The sequence below is a fragment of the Arachis hypogaea genome, chromosome 19 (genome assembly GCF_003086295.3).
Source record: "Arachis hypogaea cultivar Tifrunner chromosome 19, arahy.Tifrunner.gnm2.J5K5, whole genome shotgun sequence".
In the NCBI taxonomy this organism is placed as follows: Eukaryota; Viridiplantae; Streptophyta; class Magnoliopsida; order Fabales; family Fabaceae; genus Arachis; species Arachis hypogaea.
In genome coordinates, this window is record NC_092054.1 from 158645178 (window position 1) to 158668692 (window position 23515).

The window sequence follows — 23515 nt, forward strand, 5'->3', positions numbered from 1 at the left end:
TAACAAATTAATTTAATATTAAATTTATGTAGATATTTTAAATGAAAATTGACTATATGTCTATCCTAAATATAGCATTGTTTTTGAAATATGTGCTAGATCCTTAAATAAATCTAATTAATCAAGTCGATTCGATTTATTTGTAAAGGTAACACATAGTAAATTGAATCACCTAATTTAAATTTAGTATTTAAAATTTAGAATTTAAAATAAAAAAATAATTTTAAAAATATTGACTAATATTTACTGAAAAAATTTATTTGTGACCTAGTTGAACTCATAAAAAAATAAAAACAAGGATTCAAGAGATATATTTTTAGAGAAATTTTTGAAAACCAATAATTTTTAGTATTTTTTATTATTATTTAACTAATATAAATACTAAATTGTGATTTTATTAATTTATATGTGTAAATTCTAAAAAATGTGAGTATAAATTATATTAATTCATAGATACAAACTGTATTGATTTATATGAATAAAATTCTAATAAATATACGTATAAATTATATACTTTTATGCAAAATATTTATAAATATGAATTAAATTATTGTTGACTAAGTACTAATAAAAAATAATAATATTTATTAATTATATAACATTACTTATCTTTTTAACATAGATATAACACACTACCGCAAGGATTTGAGAGTTGAGATTCCTTCTTTCCAAAATCAACAAAGCTAATTAATTAACAGGAATTGATACAAAGCTCTAGGACACATGACCAGCAAAATATCAAAGATATTAACCATAATTAAGGAAATCACAACACTATTAAAGTATAAATAGAAAATAATAACACACAATAAATATAAAACAACATCAACATCTGAAGTCTGGGTGTCCTAATTGCATGTAACTCACTATTCTGGCCATCAGCCATCTCACGTTTGCTCTTGCAGATATATGATATTTGATTTCAATGCAAATTCACATGACAAAAGACATATACGAAAGTCCAGGACTATACCTCATCATGACTTCTTAAAATAAAAAGCCCTTTTCCTATTATATATATATATAAAATGTTAGGATATTATTAAAATTTATTATTTTTTATTATTATTTATCTATTAATTTAATTTTTTTAATTTAATAATTCATCAACATATTTTATTCTATATTTTTAAATTAAAAATATTTGATAATAAAAATAAATTAGCCAAAAATAATTAAAATTTATCTTATTTATTATACATTAATTGTTGTAATAATTAATAAATATTAAATAAAATAAATTTTAACTTTTTTTCTCTCTCTAACATTAAAATATTTATATATTAACCGCTAATTGATAAACAAAAATAATAAATTTTAATATTTCTCTGACCTCTAACATTCCTCTGTATATATAACCTTGCTAAAATCCAAGTAGTCATAAGCTAGGAAGCACCGATACGACACGCGATACGGACACGACACGACACGAATACGCCGACACGTTCTTTTTATAAAAAATTGGATACGACATGTTTAGGATACGTTGTGAATTAAAATTTAAATAATATATTAAATTAATAAAATATCATATTGTAAATATAAGAGGAAATATAGTTGCATAAAAAAAATCTAAAAATTATGCAATTATTAAAAAAAATAAAAAATTTTAATCTACTCTTACCATCTCGCTAACAGAAAATGTATCAATTTCTTCTCCTCCAAGTCCATCATCCGCAAATACCACAGCTTCTATGTTTGGTTCATCTAAAGATAAATACGAAACCTCACTCAGATCTAGACTGTTATCATCAACTCTGCTTTTATTAATTATTTTATTTTTAAATTTAAATTTTGAGTTGTTTTGATTTTAAAATATTTTAAAATAAAAAATCGGTTAATTGGGCCATAAAACCACAAAATCGGATCGGATTCGTTCGGATTCGTGATAGCTTCACCAAAATTCTGCACCGCAAAAAAAACACGTCACCAATACGCTTGTTTAAAGTATCCGTCGAGTGTCGGTGTCGGATTCGTGTCCGACACGGATACGCCGACACCATAGAAGAATCCGTGCTTCATAGGTCATAAGTAGTCTTTTTTAGTATATTTCCTATATATTTCACTGAATGCATGCTGCATGCATAGCTTAAAAAGATATTAAGAGGAAAGAAACAGTTCTTACCTGCTTTTGAAGATTTCTACAATCACTTATCTTGGCTCAGGGTCCACGAATTCAGTCCTCAGTCTTCCATCCAGGGACAGGGCCAAACCTCTTCTTCAGCACCAAAACCAAGATTCAACCTGTTTGAAAATAGACATTTTTAGGTTTTATTTTTTAAAAAATGCTGGTCAATTTAAGGCAAGAGATCTTGATAAGGGGGTGACTTAACAACCGCTAGAAATGTTAGAAGTCAGGGGATCAGGGTTATCTCTCATCTATGTGGATTTAATTTGTTATTGTATAAAATACTTTAAGAGAAAAGGACAAATAAGTCCTTGACATTTTGCTCTGTGAACATTTTCGTCTCTGACCATTGAAAAATACTTTTAAGTTTCTGACCTTTACAAAACTTGGACGGATCAGTCCCTCCATCCAAATGCCTCCATCAGGGACTGATCCGTCCAAATTTTGTGAAGGTTAGGGACTTAAAAATATTTTTCAATAGTCAAGGATAAAAATGTCCACATAACAAAAAGTCAAGAACCTATTTATCCTTTTCTCATACTTTAATGATGTATTTCTTTTGTAAAACTTTAACAAGAATCACTTTAATAATCTTAACAAGTATTTTTTTTATCTACCCATTAACAAAATTCCAATTATAATATTAACAACTATGACTTTAGTTTACACATAAGGTTATAATATCTGGTTCCCATTATTTAAACTAGATATCTTTACTTTAGATCTGTATTAATCCCATATGATAATCATGAATTCTTTTTTACAAAGACATCATAATCATCACTTAGTTACACATAAAATGTCATAGAAAACCCACCAAAGATTGCAGTTGAAATGATTCACGGTTTATAGGCACACAATTTATTCAAATACACAAAATATCATTGGCAGTATAAAAATAAAGTGACATGTAAAAAATAATAAAAATTAAACTCTAAATTACACAAATATGGAATCAGATACTACACCAATACATTGTGATCAAAGACCTTCTCTATTTAAGTTTAATTCATGGGCAAACGATAATGATTTCAACGATTTATAGCATGACAACAATATAATGTTTTAGGGCTAGTTTGATGCTTAATCCTGGACATGTTCGCTCATGATACCACTCATCCAAAAAGCTTCAGCTGATGAGAAAAGAAAACACTAATAGTTATATCTCTAATATTTCCTAAACTTTTATTGTATATATTGTACAAATATTTCATTAGCTCCTCATACTTTTCCATATATAATATACCCGAGCTGAAAATCATAAAAACTTAAGGTTGCTATTGTCCAAATTTTAAATTAAAGAATAAGTTTACAATTTACAGTTTGTAAATATGATATAAGCTAAGTCACCAATAAAAAAAGAATATGATATAAGCTAAGGAGGGAACGCCTTTGTGTTAAGTTTTAACTTTTAACTTTTATGAGGTATAAGTAGGGGTGGAAGAGGATGAGGTTATCCAATCGGAGAGTTTGTGACTCGGCTCGTGTTAGCCTCAATTCGGTTCAATTTATTTTATTAAACAAGCTAGATTTTAGACTTTTTGTAAAGATTATTAGTTAAAAAAAGTAGTCAGGTCATAGATTTTAAAAAAGTATACGTACGAAGTTTGTTTGGTTGATTCGGTAAAATAATTTTTTTGTAAAAATAAATTATTTTTATTTTAGATTTTTAACTATTCACTTATATTAAACCTAAAACAAAACTAAAAAGAATTCATGTTTAAGATTACTTAAAATTGTAGTTTTTTGTTAAAAAAAAAAGTTTATAAATTGTAAATATGGTTATGATATGTGACAAATAATTGATATACAAATGAATTATATTTTACAAATGATAAATTATAAATATTAAAATGCATTTAATGTCGATTTAGAATTTTTAAATTTATTATTTTGTGTTATAATTCACGAAACAAATTTTTTAAAAGGCTTCTAGACTTGTTGGACTTTAAACAAGTTGGACTCGAATCTTAAAAAAAGTTTATAAAAAATAACAGGTCTAGATTTTGGACTATCTATTTATAACATGTGATAGATTTGTCAATGTTCAAGCTCGACTCAGTTCAATTTATTTCCACCTTTAGTTATAAAGAAAAACACCTCTTATTCAAGTTTTAAGTTTTAAATGACTAATATATATATATATAACTTTAATTAATTATTGCATGTAGAATGTTTATTATTTATCTATCACTCATTTAAAATTATATCAAAAGAAAATAGATAATCAGTTCATTCTGTTCTTTTATAATGTCATCACTCTATTTTTTTGCATTATAAATAAACTATTTTTTTTACAATAATAAAAACATGTCATCAATACAAAGATAAGAAAATACATTAAGGATTCATAAGATAAAGAAATTGAAACAAGTACATAATCATAAAAAAATTACATTTAGACTTTATGGTAAACAATAAACTAAAACAAGAACATAAATAATAAAAAAATATACTTTTTTTTTTTTTGAGATAAAATTTAAAACATAAACCACCATCCCATTACGATAAAAAAAAATGAGTTATTACAAAATAAGAGTGTCGTTATTATCTCCTATAAATAAATTATTTTTTCTTTTGCAATAATAAAAACATGTTAATACAAAGATAAGAAAATACATTAAGTTTCATAAGGTAAATAAATTGAAATAAGTACATAGTCATAATAAAAACTACATTTAGACTTTGTGGTAGAAAATAGGCTAGAACAAGTACATAAATCATAAAAAAAAAAAATTATGCTTGTAGAAAGAGATATCAAATTAACAAGTTATAGTTGAGTTAAAAATCATAAATAATTTAAGTTAACATGATCAAAATTTTAAGTTAAAAAAATTTGGGTTACAATTTTTAGTTTATAAATATGATATAAAGAGAAGACAACGTACGTATGTTCTATTTTAAAAAGAAACATAAACTAAAAGCTCATAATTGAGTTAAAAATTATAAATAACTTTAAGTTAGTATTATCAAAATTTCAAAGTAAAATGATTTTAGTTTGCAATTTTCAGTTTATAAATATGATACAAAGGGCAGGTATAGTGTCTATACTCTATATGCTCTGGTTAGGAGTTATAACATAAATTTAAAAAAAAAAAACATAAATTAACATCAGCTTATAATTGAGTTAAAAATAATAAATAATAACCTTAAGTTAGTATTCAAGTTAAATTACATTAGTTTGAAATTTTTAGTTTACAAATATGATATAAAAAAAGAGCAATATCTATGTGTTCTGTTTAAGAGTTATAACAGTTTGAAAAGGAGACATAAACTGATGTCAACTCATAGTTGAGTTAAAAATCATAAATAACCTTAAGTTAATATTATCAAATTTTCGAGTTAAAATCATTTTTGTTTGTAATTTTTAATTTACAAATATAATATAAAGAGGAGGCATGTCTATATACTCTGTTTAAGAATTATAAGATGATTTTAAAAAGAGACATAAATTAATATCGGCTTATAGTTGTGTTAAGAATCATAAATAATCTTAAGTTAATATTATCAAAATTTAAGTTAAAATTATTTGAGTTTGTAATTTTAATTTGCAAATACGATATAAATAGAAAACAGGATCTCTATTTTAAGAATCGTTATGACACGCTGATAATAGAAAATTTTAGATCTAATTGCATGCTTAAGTAAGGGCATTTTAATTTAAGAACAAAACACATTTGTCTTAAAATTCTTTTCTTCCTTTCAAGTTCAACACAATAAATACATACTCTATATAATTTTTTTTTTGAATATTTTTGTTTTCTTCGTAAGGGATAATAATGCAGAACGAAGAAGTAAGAGAAAAGAAAGAAAGAAGCAGTACTTGCCTGCTTCTACAGAGCTGAAGAAGGACCTCATTATTATATGGATAATGGTTATGAGTGTCCGTACAATCCAGAGCTTTCATCTTCACCAAAATCAAAGCTTCAAAGCTGGCCGTACACTCGCTGCTACTACTCACTCCACTTCGATTCAAAGCTGGCCTGGATGAAATGAAAAATGAGTTTATTTGGAATATTATTGATCTCAAAAGTGAAGAGGAACATTTTACCAAACAAATTTTAATACCTCAAATCACATATAAAATCATTTCTCACTAAAATGTAAATTAAATAATTATATTTTTATATTTTTTATTTAAGAGTTTTTTAATTTTTAAATTTATATTTTTTAATAATAAAAATTAAGTTTAAAATTTTTTAAAAATATTATTCGTATACAAAAATCAATCATCAATATATTTGTGTATAAATACATGTGTGGTTTAATTTATTTTTAATCTGTAATTGTATTTCGATATATATTTTATATTGATGACTGATTTTGATGACTGATTTTGGTGTAATTTGTAGAATTTTTTCATGATGATTCGGATACTTATCATAAAGTTACTTATTTTAAATAAATAAAAATATATAAATAATTATTTTGTAACATAAAAATTTGAAATAATACAATAAATAGGGATTGCATTGGGACTTGGAAGCACTCTCTGTATTTATATATAATATGTGTATTTACTTAAGTGTTTCAAACATACTATTTATTAAAAAAAAGTTTATATTTAAGTTATATTTTTATTTAAAATATCTATTTGTATAATATCTACAAAGAGTATTTTAAAATACTTGTTAATAAAACTTTTAAACTCTTGTACTACTAATTTTGTTTTATATTAATATATACAACACAACGCATATATAGTTTAATTTTGACGGAATCATATATACACTACAACAAAATAATTATCTTTACTCTATCAATTGATAAAATAAAATTATCAAATTAAAGCCTTATTAAACAATATTTATAAATATTCAATATATTTTTTAATAAGTGTTTGCAAAAATTTATATAATCATGTTCATATTTTTATTTTTATATTATATTTATAAATTAAAATATTATGTATAGGATAAAAATTAATTATTAAATTTATTATTATATATTTGTACATAAATATATATATTAATTTATTTTTAATATATAAATTATTTTTTAATATATATTTTATCTAAATAATTAATTTAATAATTAATTTAATAAATACTAAAAAAATAAATTATAATTATTTATGACCCTAAACTTGATACTCAGAAGTTATCCAAGGCTTTTTCGCTGGTTGAACTATTTCTGTTTTTGTTTTTGTTTTTGTTTTTGAAATTTATGGGTCGCTATGTACTCTGATCTATTTTACTGAGATTGTACATCATCATACATCCCCCTGCCCCCAGCTTATATGCTATCATCACCGTATAAAACCATTATACTTATGATACATCAACATTGTACGCTTTTAGCCAAGAAGCAATAGCTCAAATGACATAATCTATCCATACTTAATTAAGAGGTTGCGAATTCGAGTCTCCGTATCTTCAGTAATTAAAAAAAAAAACATTGTACGCTTTTATTAGAAGTTTAACGGTCTATAGCGATAATATACATTATAATTTACAATTGTTTTTTCAAAATATAGATAGTAACTCCTAATTAAAGTGAGTAGTACAGTGAGCAGCGAGCACAATAAAGGTGAATAAAGTAGTGCAGGGCAGATATGACCCAATACCTTTTTTAAGATTTGTGGGGGTAGCTTGACCTTGACCTACTCTTGGCCAATAATATTGCATACTTTTGCTCCTTTTTTACTTACAGTTTTGCTTTGGCCATGCATCCAAATCTGATGAACCTGAGAAAATAATTTCTGACAAAACAAAAAGAGCGTGCGTCCATCTGATCTCCCACGTGAATATAGCTGGACAACGGACATTGGCCGGCAATGGTGCCATCAACATGGACCATCTACCCTGTATAAATATAACTACACGACGAACTATTTTATCATCTTTAAGTTTCTGTCTAATGTGAGGTAAACTGAACTCGACTGCCCAATTCCACAAGAGAATTGGTAAACTAAACTCCATACCAGTTCGGTTTGATTCTAAAACCTCCCTACGTGTCTTATCCTAATGACTCATTTCGATAATTATTATTCTTTATTTTAAATTTCAGCAGTAAATTTAAATAAAATTATAGTAGCAACAATAGTGTAAAAGCAGAAAGACCATATATTATATATGTTTTTGTATGAGAATCGACTCCGAAGTATAGCACGTTCTGGTAACACACAGACTGGCTTTCTTTGGAGTGATGAGGGTGGAACGTCGTTTTCTTCTGGAGAGGCGGCGTTGAGTACCTGAAAAGGGACTCCAACACTCAAGTAAGTGTGAGTATGAGAGAGTTCAAGAGGAAAAACTAGAGTGAATAGCGTTCCTACAACTTGGGTATGTCATTCGTATATATTGGGGTTTGTTGAGGGTGGTTACGCGGATTTGTTGGACTGGGTGGAGCCTCCATTCGTTGTGTGCTTTATTTTCGGGGTTTAAGGAGAGATTTGGGGAGGGTTTATGCGTTAGTTCAGTTCCGAGTTTGATGTTGTTTGTTTTGCTTTACTCTAACGGATCATAGCTCCCAAGGTTGACCTGTTTCTTGATCTTATGAACAGGTTAAGCTTATACATGTGGGTTATAACTCGGAACTGAATTTTGCGGAAATTTCGGTTTTTGTGCCAAGCTATAACTCGGAGCCCCCAAGCTTAACTTGTTCACTGCCTTTGTTGAAGTTGTTTTGAATTTTCGCGCGGAGTGCGTAGTAGGAGAGAGAATTGTATTTTGAAAAGTGAAACTGCATTTAATGCACTTTAGGTTTTGGGAAGGGTGTTAAATTGAATTTGATACTCTGCACGTTGGACGGCTAGGGTTTGTCTTGGGAGGTGTAACGCTTGCGGTAGGGATAGTGGGCTAACTGGTTGGTTTTTTGTTCTATCCATTTGCATGTGGTTTTTCGCTTTTTCTTCTCTCTTGTTCGCGGAAGATGAGTAAAGGTTAGTTGTGCTCTTTCCTTATTTGTTTTGTCTTCTCTTCTATACTGTTGCTCGAAAATGGAGAAAGGGAAGAAGGTAGAGATAGGGTCAGTTGTGAAGACAGAGGTGAAACTTGCTGAAGACGTGTGGGTTTGGGATCCAGTTAATCCTTTTTCACGGGTTGCTGAATCGGTGAAGGGTTATGCTTCTGTGTTTGATAATGAACTTAGTGTTGCTCAATTAGGTTCTGTTTCTTCATGGGTTAGAGAGGGTAGTGATGTGAAACTTAAGTTTCTTCCGTGTACCGCTGACGATCGTGTTTTTCATCGTGGGGAGGGGTTTGAGTTCTTTCTTATTTATAGCTGTATTTTTGTTGACCTAGGCGTTAGATTTCCTTTTTCTGAGTTTGAATGTGGTATGTTGATGCAGTTGAAATGTGCCCCGTCACAGTTACATCCTAATTCGTGGGCGTTCATTAGGGGGTTTCCAGGTTTTGATGAGTTGTTTGGAGGTTGAACCGTCGTTGGAGGTCTTCTTTGCTTTGTTCCAGTGTAAGGGGGTTAGGCGGGGATGTTGGTTGAATTTAGCTAGTGCTCCTGGTCGCGCCATCTTTAGCTAGTTCGTTGGAGGTTGAACTGTTCATACCCTGACCCAAAATATAAAGTCAGGCCCAATAAGGATAAAGGCCCAACCAAAAAAGGGTCACCTTTTTTACTTGTTCGACCTCATAAGAGGTTGGGTACAACAAAGGAATCCAGCCGTACTTATTTAAAATAAGTAACTACCTTCTTAAATATCTCCTATTATCTCTACCTCATCTAGAAGGTAGATCTCAACAAACTCCCAAAATAAAAAGAACGGTTATCCACCAACAAAAGTGGAACTACTAAAAAAAGTGGTTATATAGTATACTATAAATACATTGATACCTCTCAAGTATATTCATGTCCTAATCTACTAGGCCCTTGTTAACTTAAGCATTGGAGTCTCTTGCAGGTACCACCCTCCACCTCCTCACGAAGAACTCGGACAGGCGGCACCTCGGCACCAAACAAGTCAGACGCTGCCATCTAAAGGGATTTGAACCTCACGTTCAGGTTCAAATCAACGTTTTAGGTAACCCTCGGAACATTGGCGCCATTGCCAGAGATTTGGAGCTCAGCCCTTGATAATAGGGGATGATCAACATCAAGAAAGATGAATCGCATCCAACTTCAAATAAAAAAATGGAGACCTTCACAATGGCGATCGAGTACTCTTTGTTCATAATAACACCCCGAAAGACAAACGGGAACGTGATGGACATAGAGTGAGTTCTCAGGCTCACATCTATGAGGAATTAGGGAATCAAAATGCTGAAAAGATCATGGAGCTCTTCCATGATCATCAAAGTCGACTAGAACAGCTAGAAAACGAGTTAGAATAACGAAGAGAATTGGAGAGACAGCTCTGAAAAGAGTTGCGCAACCAAAGAGAGATTGAAGATGAACTAAGAAATCTGGAATTTGAGCCAAGGGAAAAAGAAAGTCGGGATGACAAAGACCTAGTCTTCACTATAGGGGATGATTTTTTCTCTAAAGAGGTCATACGTGCAAAGGTCCCAATAAATCTCCAATATCCCAACATGAATCCCTATGATGGATTTACTGGTCCATATAACTATCCCATCTAGAAGTAAATGCCTCCTTAAATATCTCCTATTATCTCTACCTCATCTAGAAGGTAGATCTCAACAAACTCCCAAAATAAAGGGAACGATTATCCACCAACAAATGTGGAACTACTAAAAAAGGTGGTTATCTACTCTACTATAAATACACTGACACCCCTCGGGTATATTCACGTTCTAATCTACTAAAAACTTGCCTAAAGTCCTTGCTAACCTAAGCATCGAAGTCTCTTACAAGTACCACCCCCACCTCCTCATGAGGAACTCGGACAGGTGGCACTTCGGTACCAAACAAGTCAAACGCTACCATCTAAAGGGATCTAAACCTCATGTTCAAGCCCAAATTAACGTTTTAGGTAACTCTCAGAATAACAACTACATTAAAACATTATTAGTAAGAAATCACTCAGAATATTAAACAAAAAATGATAGACTAACTAAAAAAATATTAAAAAAAAACTTACCTTAATCACACACAGGAAGAGAATCGAGCCAGAAGAGAAAAATAGGAGACAAATAGTAGACAAGAGAAGAGCGCAAACGATGAGCAGTGACATCAACAAGTAGAGAAGGAGGCTGTAGTGAGTGATGGACATGCAGTGAGTGCAACGAGTGGAGAGGAAGGCAGCAGCGAGCAGTGAGGGCGAGAAACGAGACGACGCGGTAACGCAAAAGGGCCGGCGTCCGGCGAGTGGCGCGGTGATAAGATGGAGGCCGACGAGAGACGATGACAAAGAAGGTTGACGCTTTAAGCTCTACCTCTGCCGTGTGTTGAGTGCTGCGAGTGCGAGACAATAGGGTTGGGGAGGGGGCCTCGAAGGCCGTTAGGGTTTTTTTTTTTATAAATACCAAATGACGTCGTTACAGTGACAGCAGGAAGCAGTCTAGTTCAGGTTTTCGATGACAAGCGATGGACAAAAAATGTTTTAGGGACGACTATAAATTTTGAAGTACAACTTTAAATGACATATTTAAGTTATTATTTAGATAATTATTAGGTTTAAGTACAATTTCAATGATCACTTTAAAGCTTACCTCATAAAATTTGTGTTTGTTTCACATTTCGTTTAACATTTTGCTATATTGAATAAAAACCGTAAGATATCCCATCTAAAAATGAGATTCAATGTGTATTTTATTATTATAAATGTTATATAATTAAATTTTTTTCCTTCGACTTAAATTAGTACTATTTCAATTAACTTTTTATTGCTTTTTAAAAATATTATATGTGTATTAAAAATTAGTCATTAAATAATTATTATATATTTATGTATATATATGTATTTTTTTTATATTTTTAAATTTTTTTATTTGAGTGTATATTTTACATTAAAAATTAATTTAATATTAATTTTTAATATATACTTATACACAGCATAACTAATTTCTTTTTTCTAACAATGCTAATTACCTAGCTAACGGTAGTCCCTTTCTATATGTGCATGTATATTTGTTGTATGTTAAATAATGTGTAAAGATTGAGCGTATCTTTGACGTGGAAAACATCATTAGTTCATTACAACTTGCAACTTGCAAGGCCATCAAATAAAGGAGATTCCATTATTTATCTTTCAATCATTTCAATACCAATTTCATTTCTTATTCAAACTCTCAATTAAGCTTATAGTGACCAAGATATTGCTCCTCCTTCTCCTTCAAATTAACAATGATGGGAATGTAATTAATTAATAGACAGAAAGAAGTCTAAACCTTGTGAAAAATTGGATATTTTAATTATTATTTTGTTTTTTAAATTCAGTGTGAGTGTTAAAAGTATTTGTTTGCTAAATAATAAGGTGGAAAGATTGAATGAACATACAGTGTGAGTTGTTTATTAGGTCCTGTTTATTAAATGACATGCGTAATTAATCTTTTAAGTTATTTAATAATTAAGTTCTTATATCTTACATTGGGGCCAGCAGAAAAGAAAAAGAAATAAAAAAGCGACGGGCAATGCCGTTTTCTGAATGCGCCTGGGTAAGTATCATGTGTGGACATTAATATAGTTATCAATATGATTCCTAATCTAATAAATAATGCTAAATTAGGATATCAATATGATTCAGAGTAACTAAAAGTAGCTACCGGCGAGAAGGTCCCACTAAGGTATAGGATATTTCAAATTGATTATCACCGTATATTCCATATTCCATATAGGGTAAGTATCATGTGTGGATCGGATACTTTACAAATTTTAGTTTTTTTTCTTATAATTTTATAAACATTATTAATTAATTGTAATCACTTATATTACTCACGTTTCTTATCATTGTTAAGCTTTATTTTCAGCTTTCCCCATCACTACTATGTACTATCCCTTTGCTTTTGTATAAATTTTAAATGATGTAGCAGGATTATATCCCCTCTCTAAATCTTCGTTGAACTAATATTTTTTCCCATTTTTCTTTGAACATACACATTAATTCTCACCTATTAAAACCCTTGCAAGAATTTTTGGCCTGGTATTTTCTTGACATTTACTTTCACCTCCTTCAATCAGAGTTCACCTTCCCAAGGCCTGATGATACGTATTTTAGATTTTTAGAACATAACATTAAAAATGTAATTATTATTTTAAAGTTATTAATTTGTATTTTAAATATTAAAATATTTATTTTAATTTTATATATTATTTTAATTTTATTTATTTAATTAGTAAATTAATATTTATGTTAGTGAATTTAAAATTTTTTATATTTAATATAACATAAGGTATATAAATATTTTTTAAATTATTGTAACCGATAGAAATTAGAAGAATGAAAAATTCTTTTTTTAATTTCATGATGAAACAATAATATAAACAAGGGAGGTCTAATGAAACAAAATTGTTTCAGTCTATTTCTATTTAAATTCAATTTTTATTTAATTCTAATTCTTATCTATCTCTTTGTTTATCATTAATTTCGTTTCGTATCACCTCAGATCTATTTGACTTTTCTTTCTACTCCTTTCTTGTTTATTTCCCTACAATCTTGGGTTTTTGTACTTTTTTTTTTCCTCCCGGTTAAAAAATAATGCCTTAAACTATTTAAGCAATTTTATATACTCAACTTATATTTGCATCATGTTTTATATTTTTTAAACCTCTTTATCATACTCCATATTCAACTTTTATCATGCTTGTATCTCATGTTAATTTTTTTCGTAATTTATCCGTTGTAATCGACGTATCTCTGTGCAAAGTATGATCCATATATAAGGTATAACAGTTTTGGTGAGTTAAAAAAATATCATTAGGCCTGGCAGCATGAATCCTATATGCGGGTACCTAACTCGACCCAATTTGATTGGGTAGGGTTGCCAACTCGATCTGCTGCGAGTAGAGTTGGATGCAGAGCGGGTTGAGCCTCAACCAACTCGATTCGCTGCGGGTAGGGTTGGGCGCGGAGTAGGTTGAGCCTCAATCTTACCCGCACTCCCTATAAATATGTGTTATATATGATTAAAAATGTTATATATATGGAAGTTGAACCAAGAACTTTAAGTATGTGCAAAAATTTCTTGGCCACTGAATCAAATTTATAAATTTATAAATTTTTCTCATTTATTTTTATAAAACATATTTTTTATTAAATGAGATATAAATACAATTTTTAATAATTTAGTGGCCTCTATTTTTGTCAACTTGCGAGTAGGGTCGGATACCCGCGAATTGAATGCGGATAAGGTTAGGGTTGAGTATTTCTCAATCTGCAAGTAGGATAGGGTTGAGTGTTGGTTAAAAACTCAACCCGCAAATAAAATTAGGATTGAATTTAAATCCTACCTTACCCTACTCATTACGACTCCTATATATCACCCATCAGTGTCATCGACTAGCTTTCGGTCATTATGAGCTGAAAGCCTGAAACTATATATATATATATATGCACTATACAGATAATATAATGTTCATTCACAACTAAATCTCTCGAGTCAAATTCGATTAAGTGGGCTTCCAATAAGAAAATTTGGGTATCAATAGTTGACTTTAATTCATAGTACAAGTTGTTCTTTTTCTTTGTCAATTTTTTTATAAAAAATAAAAAATGAACACTTAGTGATTTTTTATAAGCCAAGGTACGTAGAGAGAGTATAGAAGCCCTGATGTCACTTTCAGGAGTAAAGAGAAGAGACCCCATAAGATACAGTAGCAGCGCATCCTCTGAACACAGAACCAGCAAATTAACAGCTAAGACTACCACTAATGCGTGTTCATTTTGTGTATGCAATGTGGCCTCCTCACCTTTGACATATGCCAACAACGAACCATCAATCAATTATTATTAATAACACAAAAAGTTCATTATTAGAAACGTATTATTTCACATATTTTTAATTAAAGATATTTTAATATGTATTCTATATGAATAATTAATTTTTTTATACAATAGCATGATTGTTATAAAAAATATTGAATCAACTAAATAATTATAATTAGTTAAACTTTTTATTATAAAATTATTTTTTAATTCTTAACTTTTTATGAATTTTGAATTTAATTTTTAAAATTTAAGATTTAGAAACTAAAATTTTAAATTTTGAATTTAAAAAATTAATTCTCTAATTAAATTTATTATAATAATATTATAACAATTCTATTTCAACCAAGAAATCTATTTACTTTTCTTTCTATTTTTATTATTTGTTAAGAATTAGTTAATAAAATAGGTAATACTTCTTTCGTTTTAAAATAAGTATTTTTTTTAGAAGAGTTAAGAGTGTGAGAGACAGTAAATTTTGTAATTCGGTAGCTATTAATTAGTCATTATTGATGTTTTTAATAGTGTATAATTTTATTTAATGATACGAGATTACTTATTTTTCTTTTATTAATTAAATGTTGACCAAATTTTAATAAAAATATTGACTTAGACTATCTCTTTTTTTATTTCTTTAAGTTTTTTGAAAATTTAATTTTTGCCTAAATACATTATTTTTTAATGAAGTCAAAAAATAGAAGAAACACTTAGATTATTGAACTGACTTGCGAACTTGATTAGTAGAATATTTGGTCGCTTATCATTACCAAAAAAATAAATATTTAAGTATAATTATTTTTATGTGAAGTTAATAATTAAGATTTATTAGATGAATATAGAGTCAATGGAATTTCTGTACAATGTGTACAATAAAAATTTAGGAATGTCCGATTCAATATTAGAGATATAACTATTAGTGTTACTTTTTTATATTAGTTTAAGTTTTTAGTATAAATAGTTTCATGACATGGTATAAGAATTCTAGATCTGAAAGAACTTTAATTAGCTTAAATTTTTAGAATAATAATTTCATAACATGACATTATACAAATATTCCATTAGCTCTCTAGCGGAATTTCAAAAAGCAAACGAAAATAATAATTGATTATTAGAAGAAAAGTGTGTTTGTGATGAAACAAAAATCCCCGCGACTTGGCCACGGTAAGGTTTTGATGATTTAAGTGTTAAGTTGCGTGTCCTAAAAACCCTTAACCCTTGTTCTAAGTTCTATCTATGCTTTTACTATTACTAGCTACTTCATGGATGATGGTAACAACCCTCTTCCTCCTCCGATACAAATCCCACCAGCCACTACTCCAGCCCCAACCTCATCATCCTCTTCCCCCTCTTCTGCCGTGCGGTACCGGGGAACACGCTGCCGGAGTGGGAAGTGGGTGTCGGAGATAAGGGAGCCACGCAAGACGACGCGCATTTGGCTGGGGACATACCCAACACCTGAGATGGCTGCTGCTGCCTACGATGTTGCTGCTCTTGCCTTGAAGGGTCCCGATGCGCCTCTCAACTTCCCCGATTCCGTACAATCTTACCCTATTCCTGCCTCATTGTCTCCTCCTGATATTCGCGCCGCAGCCGCCGCCGCCGCTCAGGCGAGGCTTCCGAGGCCACCGCAGAACCCTCTAGAAGGTAGTAGTAGCGGTGGTGGTGGTAACGATAACGTTATTGTTGAAGGGTCTTGTTCCAGTTTGAGTACTGAAGAACAAGGAGGGATGATGGTGGCGGAGTACATTGACGAGGATGAGCTTCTGAATATGCCGAGTGTCATCGAAGACATGGCCAGGGGAATGCAGGTTAGCCCTCCAAGGATGCACTCTTTCTCCTCCGATGACTCCCCTGGGAATTCCGATTTAGATACCCTTTGGAGTTTTTGATTCTCAATTAGCCACTTCAATTGATCTCTATCTATCTCTGTTGTTGGGGGCATCTATGCTTTTTTACTTTCTGTCTGTGTTTTTAGGTCTTACAACAAACAAAGCCTAGACAATTTCGATTGTTTTTGCTGTTGCTGCTCTTGCTCTTGTTGTTGTTGTTGTTGTAAATACAAGATTATTGAGGGGGTTGTTATGAGTTATGGGGTCACTTTCATGGACACTGCAATGCTGCGTGCAGAAGAAAGATCTATTCATATTTATTGAATGTTGATTCCGGATTTTGTAGTGTTGGTGGATCTGTCTAGTTCGATGCAAAGAGGTTAGGCTTTGTAACTGGAATATTGGATCATGGGGCCTTTCTAGATAGCTTAATTTCTTTCTACATGTATTTAGATCAGATGATGATGATTATGATTATTCTATGTATGTGTCTCTTTTTTTCTAGCCAGCCACTAGCTACTACCAATGGTTTTCTATTCAATAATACCATCCGTTTCTCTCTGGCTGTAATTAATTAGTTCATGAATTTGTTGCTGCTGATCTGAGAGATATACATGGTTCTCTATCTGTACTAATTCACTATGAATCTCTTGTTATTATTTACATATTCATCCCAGTTAACTTTACTTTATTCTATCTGCAACTATTGTTTAATTTGCTGCAAATTGTTATATTTTATATAACTCATAATTTCCAAGACTTAAGATGATATTGTATGCATGATTGAGACTTCATCAAATTAGACCATAATAAACCTGCGGTTACCGTATAATGCATGCATCATCTCTTTAGTTTATGCATATCTGATCTATCTCAAATAATAACTAATTATATGAATGATATATAGTGTATATATATATATAAATGTGATTGATGAATTAAACTGATCTGACTTGCTTGCAGCATATACAAACATAAAAAAGCCGAGAAACAATAATAATGTATTGGAATTGGAATTGAATTCCTTAACTCATACATATATCACATAATTTATTTCATGCATCTATTTACAATATCTATCTCAGATTACAAGAATGATTATGAGTCCTCTCTGATATTTTACATTCACTCAACGATATCAAGGGAGACTCTTCTCTTGGCACAATATTTCTGAGCCCGGAGTGTAATTATATATATATATATATGAATGAATGCAAGTAGCTAGTCCATCATGTCGGCCAGTAGCCTGATATTGATCCATGTTAGGTGAAAAAGCTAGGTTTCTGCTTTAGAAGGTAGATGCTATCTATAGCTACATTTTATTTGAATTTAGAAATAATAGAGAGTTATCAAAATGGAAAAGTATAGGTAACCAACAACATTTTTTGAACAATGTGGTTACATTTGTTTTCGAAAACAGGACAGAACAAGTCATCATTGAGAATAGGACAGGATAAGACACTGATGGACAGAGACACAAAATTTTATGTTCTCGTATTATGTTTAATGATAAACTTAAACAAATTATGAAAATTCAATTTATTCTCATTTTTTTTCATTCAAAAAATTTGAGAATAAAAATATAATAATAAAAAATATAATTATGAAAAATTAATAAAAATAATGAAAAAAAATAATAAGTTGTGTCCTTTATTAGTGTCTCCGTGTCCTTAGTGTCAGGATGGATACAAAATACACTAATTCAGTGTCTCTTAACACATTGTTTCTGTCCATGTCTCCTCTGCCAAACACAATTTTGTGTTTCTGTGTCCCTGTCTCAGTGTACTATCTCTATAAACAAACGCAGCCTGTGTGAACAATGTGAATTAATAGGGTTAAAGGAGTAAATTAATCTTAAATTTAATTAGTAGCATTAAATTAGAATGTAGTGTATTTTTATTTGATTAGTGGTTGTTCATGTTGTTCAATATGATCATTGTTTACCTAGTATTTTCCTATCAAAATTTATTGTTTTTGACCATCAACTAATCATTAATATTTAAAAGTGTGAATTAAAAATATATTATTGAGTTACTAAATCAAAAGAATTAAGTTGATGGTTAAAAATAATGATAAAAAATAATAAATTTCGACAATTCTTAATTTTTTTTTTAATGAAAAGAAGATCTTGACCAAAATGGGCAGACAACTATTAGTAGAAAAAAGATATATATGACATTGGAAGAAATTAAAGTGAGTAGATGACAATAACATGTTTTCATTTCCTCTCTTTTATCGTATATGTTGTGAATGTATATATGTCCTACATAAATATACCGAGTTCCCTAGATTTCGAATATGTGTTTGATGAAATTGGAACATGGATAGGGATAGAACAAACAAGTAAATGATAGTACATTTTTTGCCTTTGGATGTCAAACTTGGCCGACATCACGCAAAGTTTGTGCCGGCGGTTATGCCAGGATGTTCATTCTAGGCGCCCCTATTTCAACAGTGCTTATTAGTTTGCTAATTGCAATTAATTTGCATCACTCATCATATATTTGAAAATATATGTTTTCTGTCTAAGAGACAATGACTATGTCTTGGTCAATGGTTTGCATCACTTATTACTCATCATTTAATTATATATATATTTTTTTTATAATTATTCATCTAGTAGATGAAAAGTAGTTTTTTTATTCAATGTTACATATATATATATATATAATATATGCATATAACTTTTAAAACAATAATTATGTATCTAAATTAAATTTTAATACTTTTTTTTGAAATTGTTCAGATATACTAGTACATAACAAAAAATTTAGGAAAATTTTTAAGTGTACCGTCATACCGGTGTTTCAGTTATTTTTAACCGTTGATCTTAATTATAAAAAATATATATAATATATATAATTAAAATCAACAATTAAAAATCACTGATACACCGATATGATAGTACACTTAAAAATCTTTCAAAAATTTAATATCATCTATCTTCTTTTTCCTTTATCTTCTCATCACAATTTGTCTCTTTTGATATTCTTCGTACTATGATACAGCATAACCTGATAATAACATGTATGGATCACAATTTCATAAGATACCACTTGGTGGTCATGATAAAAAGTGGAGGCGATATTTTTGCTTAAATAAAATCTTACTACACTACATGTAGTTGAGTAGATAATATACATAATTTAGTCTCTGAACTTTTTTTATACCAACTTATTTTTAATAAAATTAAAAGTGACATTTCAATGACTATGTCTTGCCATGTCAATATTTTCAGTATTTAATAGAATAAATTAATAATAAAAATTAAAATAAAAAAATTAAAGTTTATTGAACTTATAAGAATTTAAAAATGTTATTTATACATTAAAATTAGTTACTAAAATCAGCCACCAATGTATTTATGTATAAATACATGTGTGATTTAATTTATTTTCAATATGTATTTATATTCTAACATGTATTTTATACTTATGACTGACTTTGCTGACTGAATTTAATGTATATATAGTATTATTCATAAGAATTATAGGAACAAAAATAAAAAAAAAATGTGAACATAAAACCTTATTTAAACCTAATATAAGCAACAAAATATATAAGAATCAAAACGTTATTTAAACCTAATTTTTAATATGTTTAACATGTTAAAAGTGAATTAAAAATATATATGAAAAGGTATTTATTACTACGATCCAACCAACCACATGTATTAATCTCTTTAGTAGACAATCTCTTTATTAGTATAAGTACTATAATAATTTAAGTATTCATTATAGTCATTATAACGAAATTAAAGAATGAAGAGGGAAATTATAGTGTTATAGATGCGGGGAACTTGCCCTGGATATAGATAGATACAATAATAAAACAAGTGCATGCATTGTTACTTATTATTAATTACTAATGCTGAAAGCCATCAGTGGACCGTACCTGCTCTGATCTATCTGATACGCGAACTGGGACCTGCAGCTTCAATTCTCTTCAAATCAATTCGATATCTTTTTGGTGTATTCTCCCAAGCTAGCCAAAACAATTTTACCAACTCCATGTGCCTGGATTTTCGAATTATTATTGCCAATCGGCACTTTTAGAATGAATTATTAAAGATGATTGATACACTTAACAACAGAATTTCATATATTATGAGAATAGAATTATTTGACGTTACTACTGTCTAAGCACGAATCATTTATAATCTATGAAGCACGGACACTTTGCTGAGTTGCTGTGTCTGCGTATCAGACACATTTCGGACACGACACTCACTTATACTTGTCCGACACGCGTGTCTGCTGTGTTCAAACCGTGTCTCAATAAAAAATAAAAAATTCTTCTTCGGACATACTTGGACACACCTAAATACCATCACGTGTCAGCGTGTCCGGTTTTATTCTTAATATATATTTTTAAAATAAATTTAGATATAGTATATATTATTATTTATTAAAACAAAAAATATTTTAAATACTTGATATAATTAAAATAAGACATTAAAAATAATTTTAAAAAATTAATTTATATTTTAATATCAATAAAATATTAAAATATCATTACGGTTTATCTAAAAAATACTTTATATTTTATATGTATGTGTGTCCCCGTGTCATGTAAAATTTTCAAATTCGCGTGTCGGGGTGTCCGTGTCGTGTCAGTGTGCGTACATCATAATTTATAATATATTTATAGACACAAATTCAGAATGATGTTTTATTTTTCAATTCTTGGTGAAATAATTAAAAAAAAAAAAACGAGCAAGGCTATTAATAATTGGAGTAATAATACACAACCTGGCCTGATTTGAAAGCTTAGAACAGTAACATACACTAACTCATCAACTCATCGTTGTTGAGAATTTTCATTTCAAAGCTAGTATAATCAATTGGCCGTACGTATATTGGGTTTAATCATCTCTCCTACTTCACCTTCTTAAGTTAGGAAAAGGTGCAGTGGTATACATGTATTATTACTTAATAATTTGAATTTGCAGGAAAGATCAATTTAATATATGACATTAAAATTTTTGTCACTAAAAATATAAATATTATACATAAAATTTAAGTATAAAAATAAGATAAAATATATTTATACAATATATACAATTCAGACTGAAAAAGAAATTATTACTTAAAAGCAATGACTTGAACCCTAAACTATATAACAGTAACTAATTCGTTCTACACACACTTTAGACTTTTCAACTTTAATTCTAGCGTAACAATAATGGTGTTGGCACTTTGGCTCCAGGCTAATAAGTGTTTGTAATACCGTACATTTAGGTAAGTCTGTTTTGAAAAAAATACTTGTGTTTTTTGAAAAAATATGTATTTTAGTTTGTGTTTTGATAAATTGTACTTATGCTTTTAGTTGAAAAAAAAAATACAAGTGATTTTAAACTATTTATGAAGATATGTTTTAAGATAACTTGTATTTTTTAAGATTAACAAGTTTAATATAAATTTACATATTAATAAGTATTTATTTTTATTTTTTTATTTGTATTTATATTTATTACAGTCATTTTAAATGTTAAAAATAATTTTATCATATATAAATTTTGTAATTTATACTTATTAAAATTTATTTTTATTTTAATTTATTAAATATAAAAACTATAAGTTCTTAAAAAGCTATTCTTTAAAAAAAATATCTTTAATAAAGTATTTAAAAAAAAAAATCAAAACCCTATAAGACTCAACCATTATTCAACTTTGTTGTTTTTATAGGCCCCAACCTTTTTTTCCTTTTCCACCGACCCTACTACCCGAATAATCTTATTTTGGATATTGTAACTTTAGAAAGAGAAGTGTATTTTTTTTTTCTCAAATAGTCGAAGATAATATTATTTATTTTAGGGTAAAGTATACTTTTTGTCTCTAAAGTTTGACAAAAATTTTAAAAATACTCCTAAATTTTATTTTATTTCAATTTTATTCCAAAAATTTTCGATTTGCATCAAATATACTCCTAACAGCTAATTTTTCAAAAAAATTTAAGATCAATTCAACAACAATTTCATAAGAACAACCCTCAACATAAGCAAATCAAGCATAATTTTCATACATTATTGTTAGATTTGTCTTAGATTTTCTTAAAAAATTTAGCCATCAAAAATATATTTGATGCAAATAAAAAATTTTTGAGATAAAATTAAAATAATATAAAACTTAAAAATATTTTTAAAATTTTTGTCAAATTTCAAGAACAAAAAATATATTTTATCCTTTACTTTATTACTTGCATTGTTTTTTGTTATATTTTAAGATAAATCATTACTCCGAATTCCTTGAATAATATCATCAAGGTCTGAAGAACCGAGTCAGACCCTAAAACTCCTTCGCCATGGTTATCAGGACATTGGGAGCTGGAATCTGTATATCAACAAAGATAAGCATCATATATACAATATACAATATAATACAAGATGGTACATAGCATTCACCTTAGATATAAAGTGCTCTGTAGTTGTCATCATATATATAGCGGTGAAGCAGAGATGTAATTGGATGCAAACAATGGTCGTTTTAATTTTAATTTATAGTGCTTTTTATAGCATACATATTGCACCAAAGAACAAATTAAAGACTATTCACTACTAACTTCTTCCTTCTGTCTCAAGTCTGAACCTAGCGTATTGTCGTGGTCTTGTACACATTTTAACGCTATCGTGTTAACACTCGAACTTATTCAATTTCTTGAGCTAAGACCAAGTTAATCTAACCCTTAATACTTAACAAAAAAATTAGGAACATAAGAGAACATAAAAGAAAAGAAGTTTTGGTGGAAGAACACTTTATTGATCAAGTGTTTGTTACAAATAAT

General features: G+C 29.1%; 1 protein-coding gene and 1 long non-coding RNA gene across 3 annotated transcripts; one reads left to right on the top strand and one right to left on the bottom strand.

Moving 5' to 3' along the window:
• The first annotated feature begins 15895 nt into the window (after window positions 1-15895).
• Window positions 15896-17397, top strand: LOC112779239 (ethylene-responsive transcription factor ERF027). The gene has a single exon (XM_025823489.3). The coding sequence runs from the start codon at window positions 16163-16165 to the stop codon at window positions 16790-16792; it is 630 nt and encodes a 209-aa protein (XP_025679274.1). The 5' UTR covers window positions 15896-16162; the 3' UTR covers window positions 16793-17397.
• A 2219-nt stretch (window positions 17398-19616) lies between these two features.
• Window positions 19617-23515, bottom strand: LOC140181815 (uncharacterized). 2 transcript variants are annotated; one of them, XR_011877287.1, is made up of 4 exons: window positions 23136-23515; window positions 22970-23064; window positions 20627-20748; window positions 19617-19746 (listed from the first exon to the last, which is right to left on the bottom strand). It is a non-coding gene; the product is annotated as an uncharacterized lncRNA (long non-coding RNA). The 2 variants fall into 2 exon arrangements; XR_011877286.1 differs by lacking the exon at window positions 19617-19746 and having other exon boundaries at window positions 19753-20748.

Coding starts and splice junctions, on each gene's coding strand:
- LOC112779239 (XM_025823489.3), top strand. CDS start 16,163: ATGGATGATGGTAACAACCCTCTTCCTCCTCCGATACAAATCCCACCA.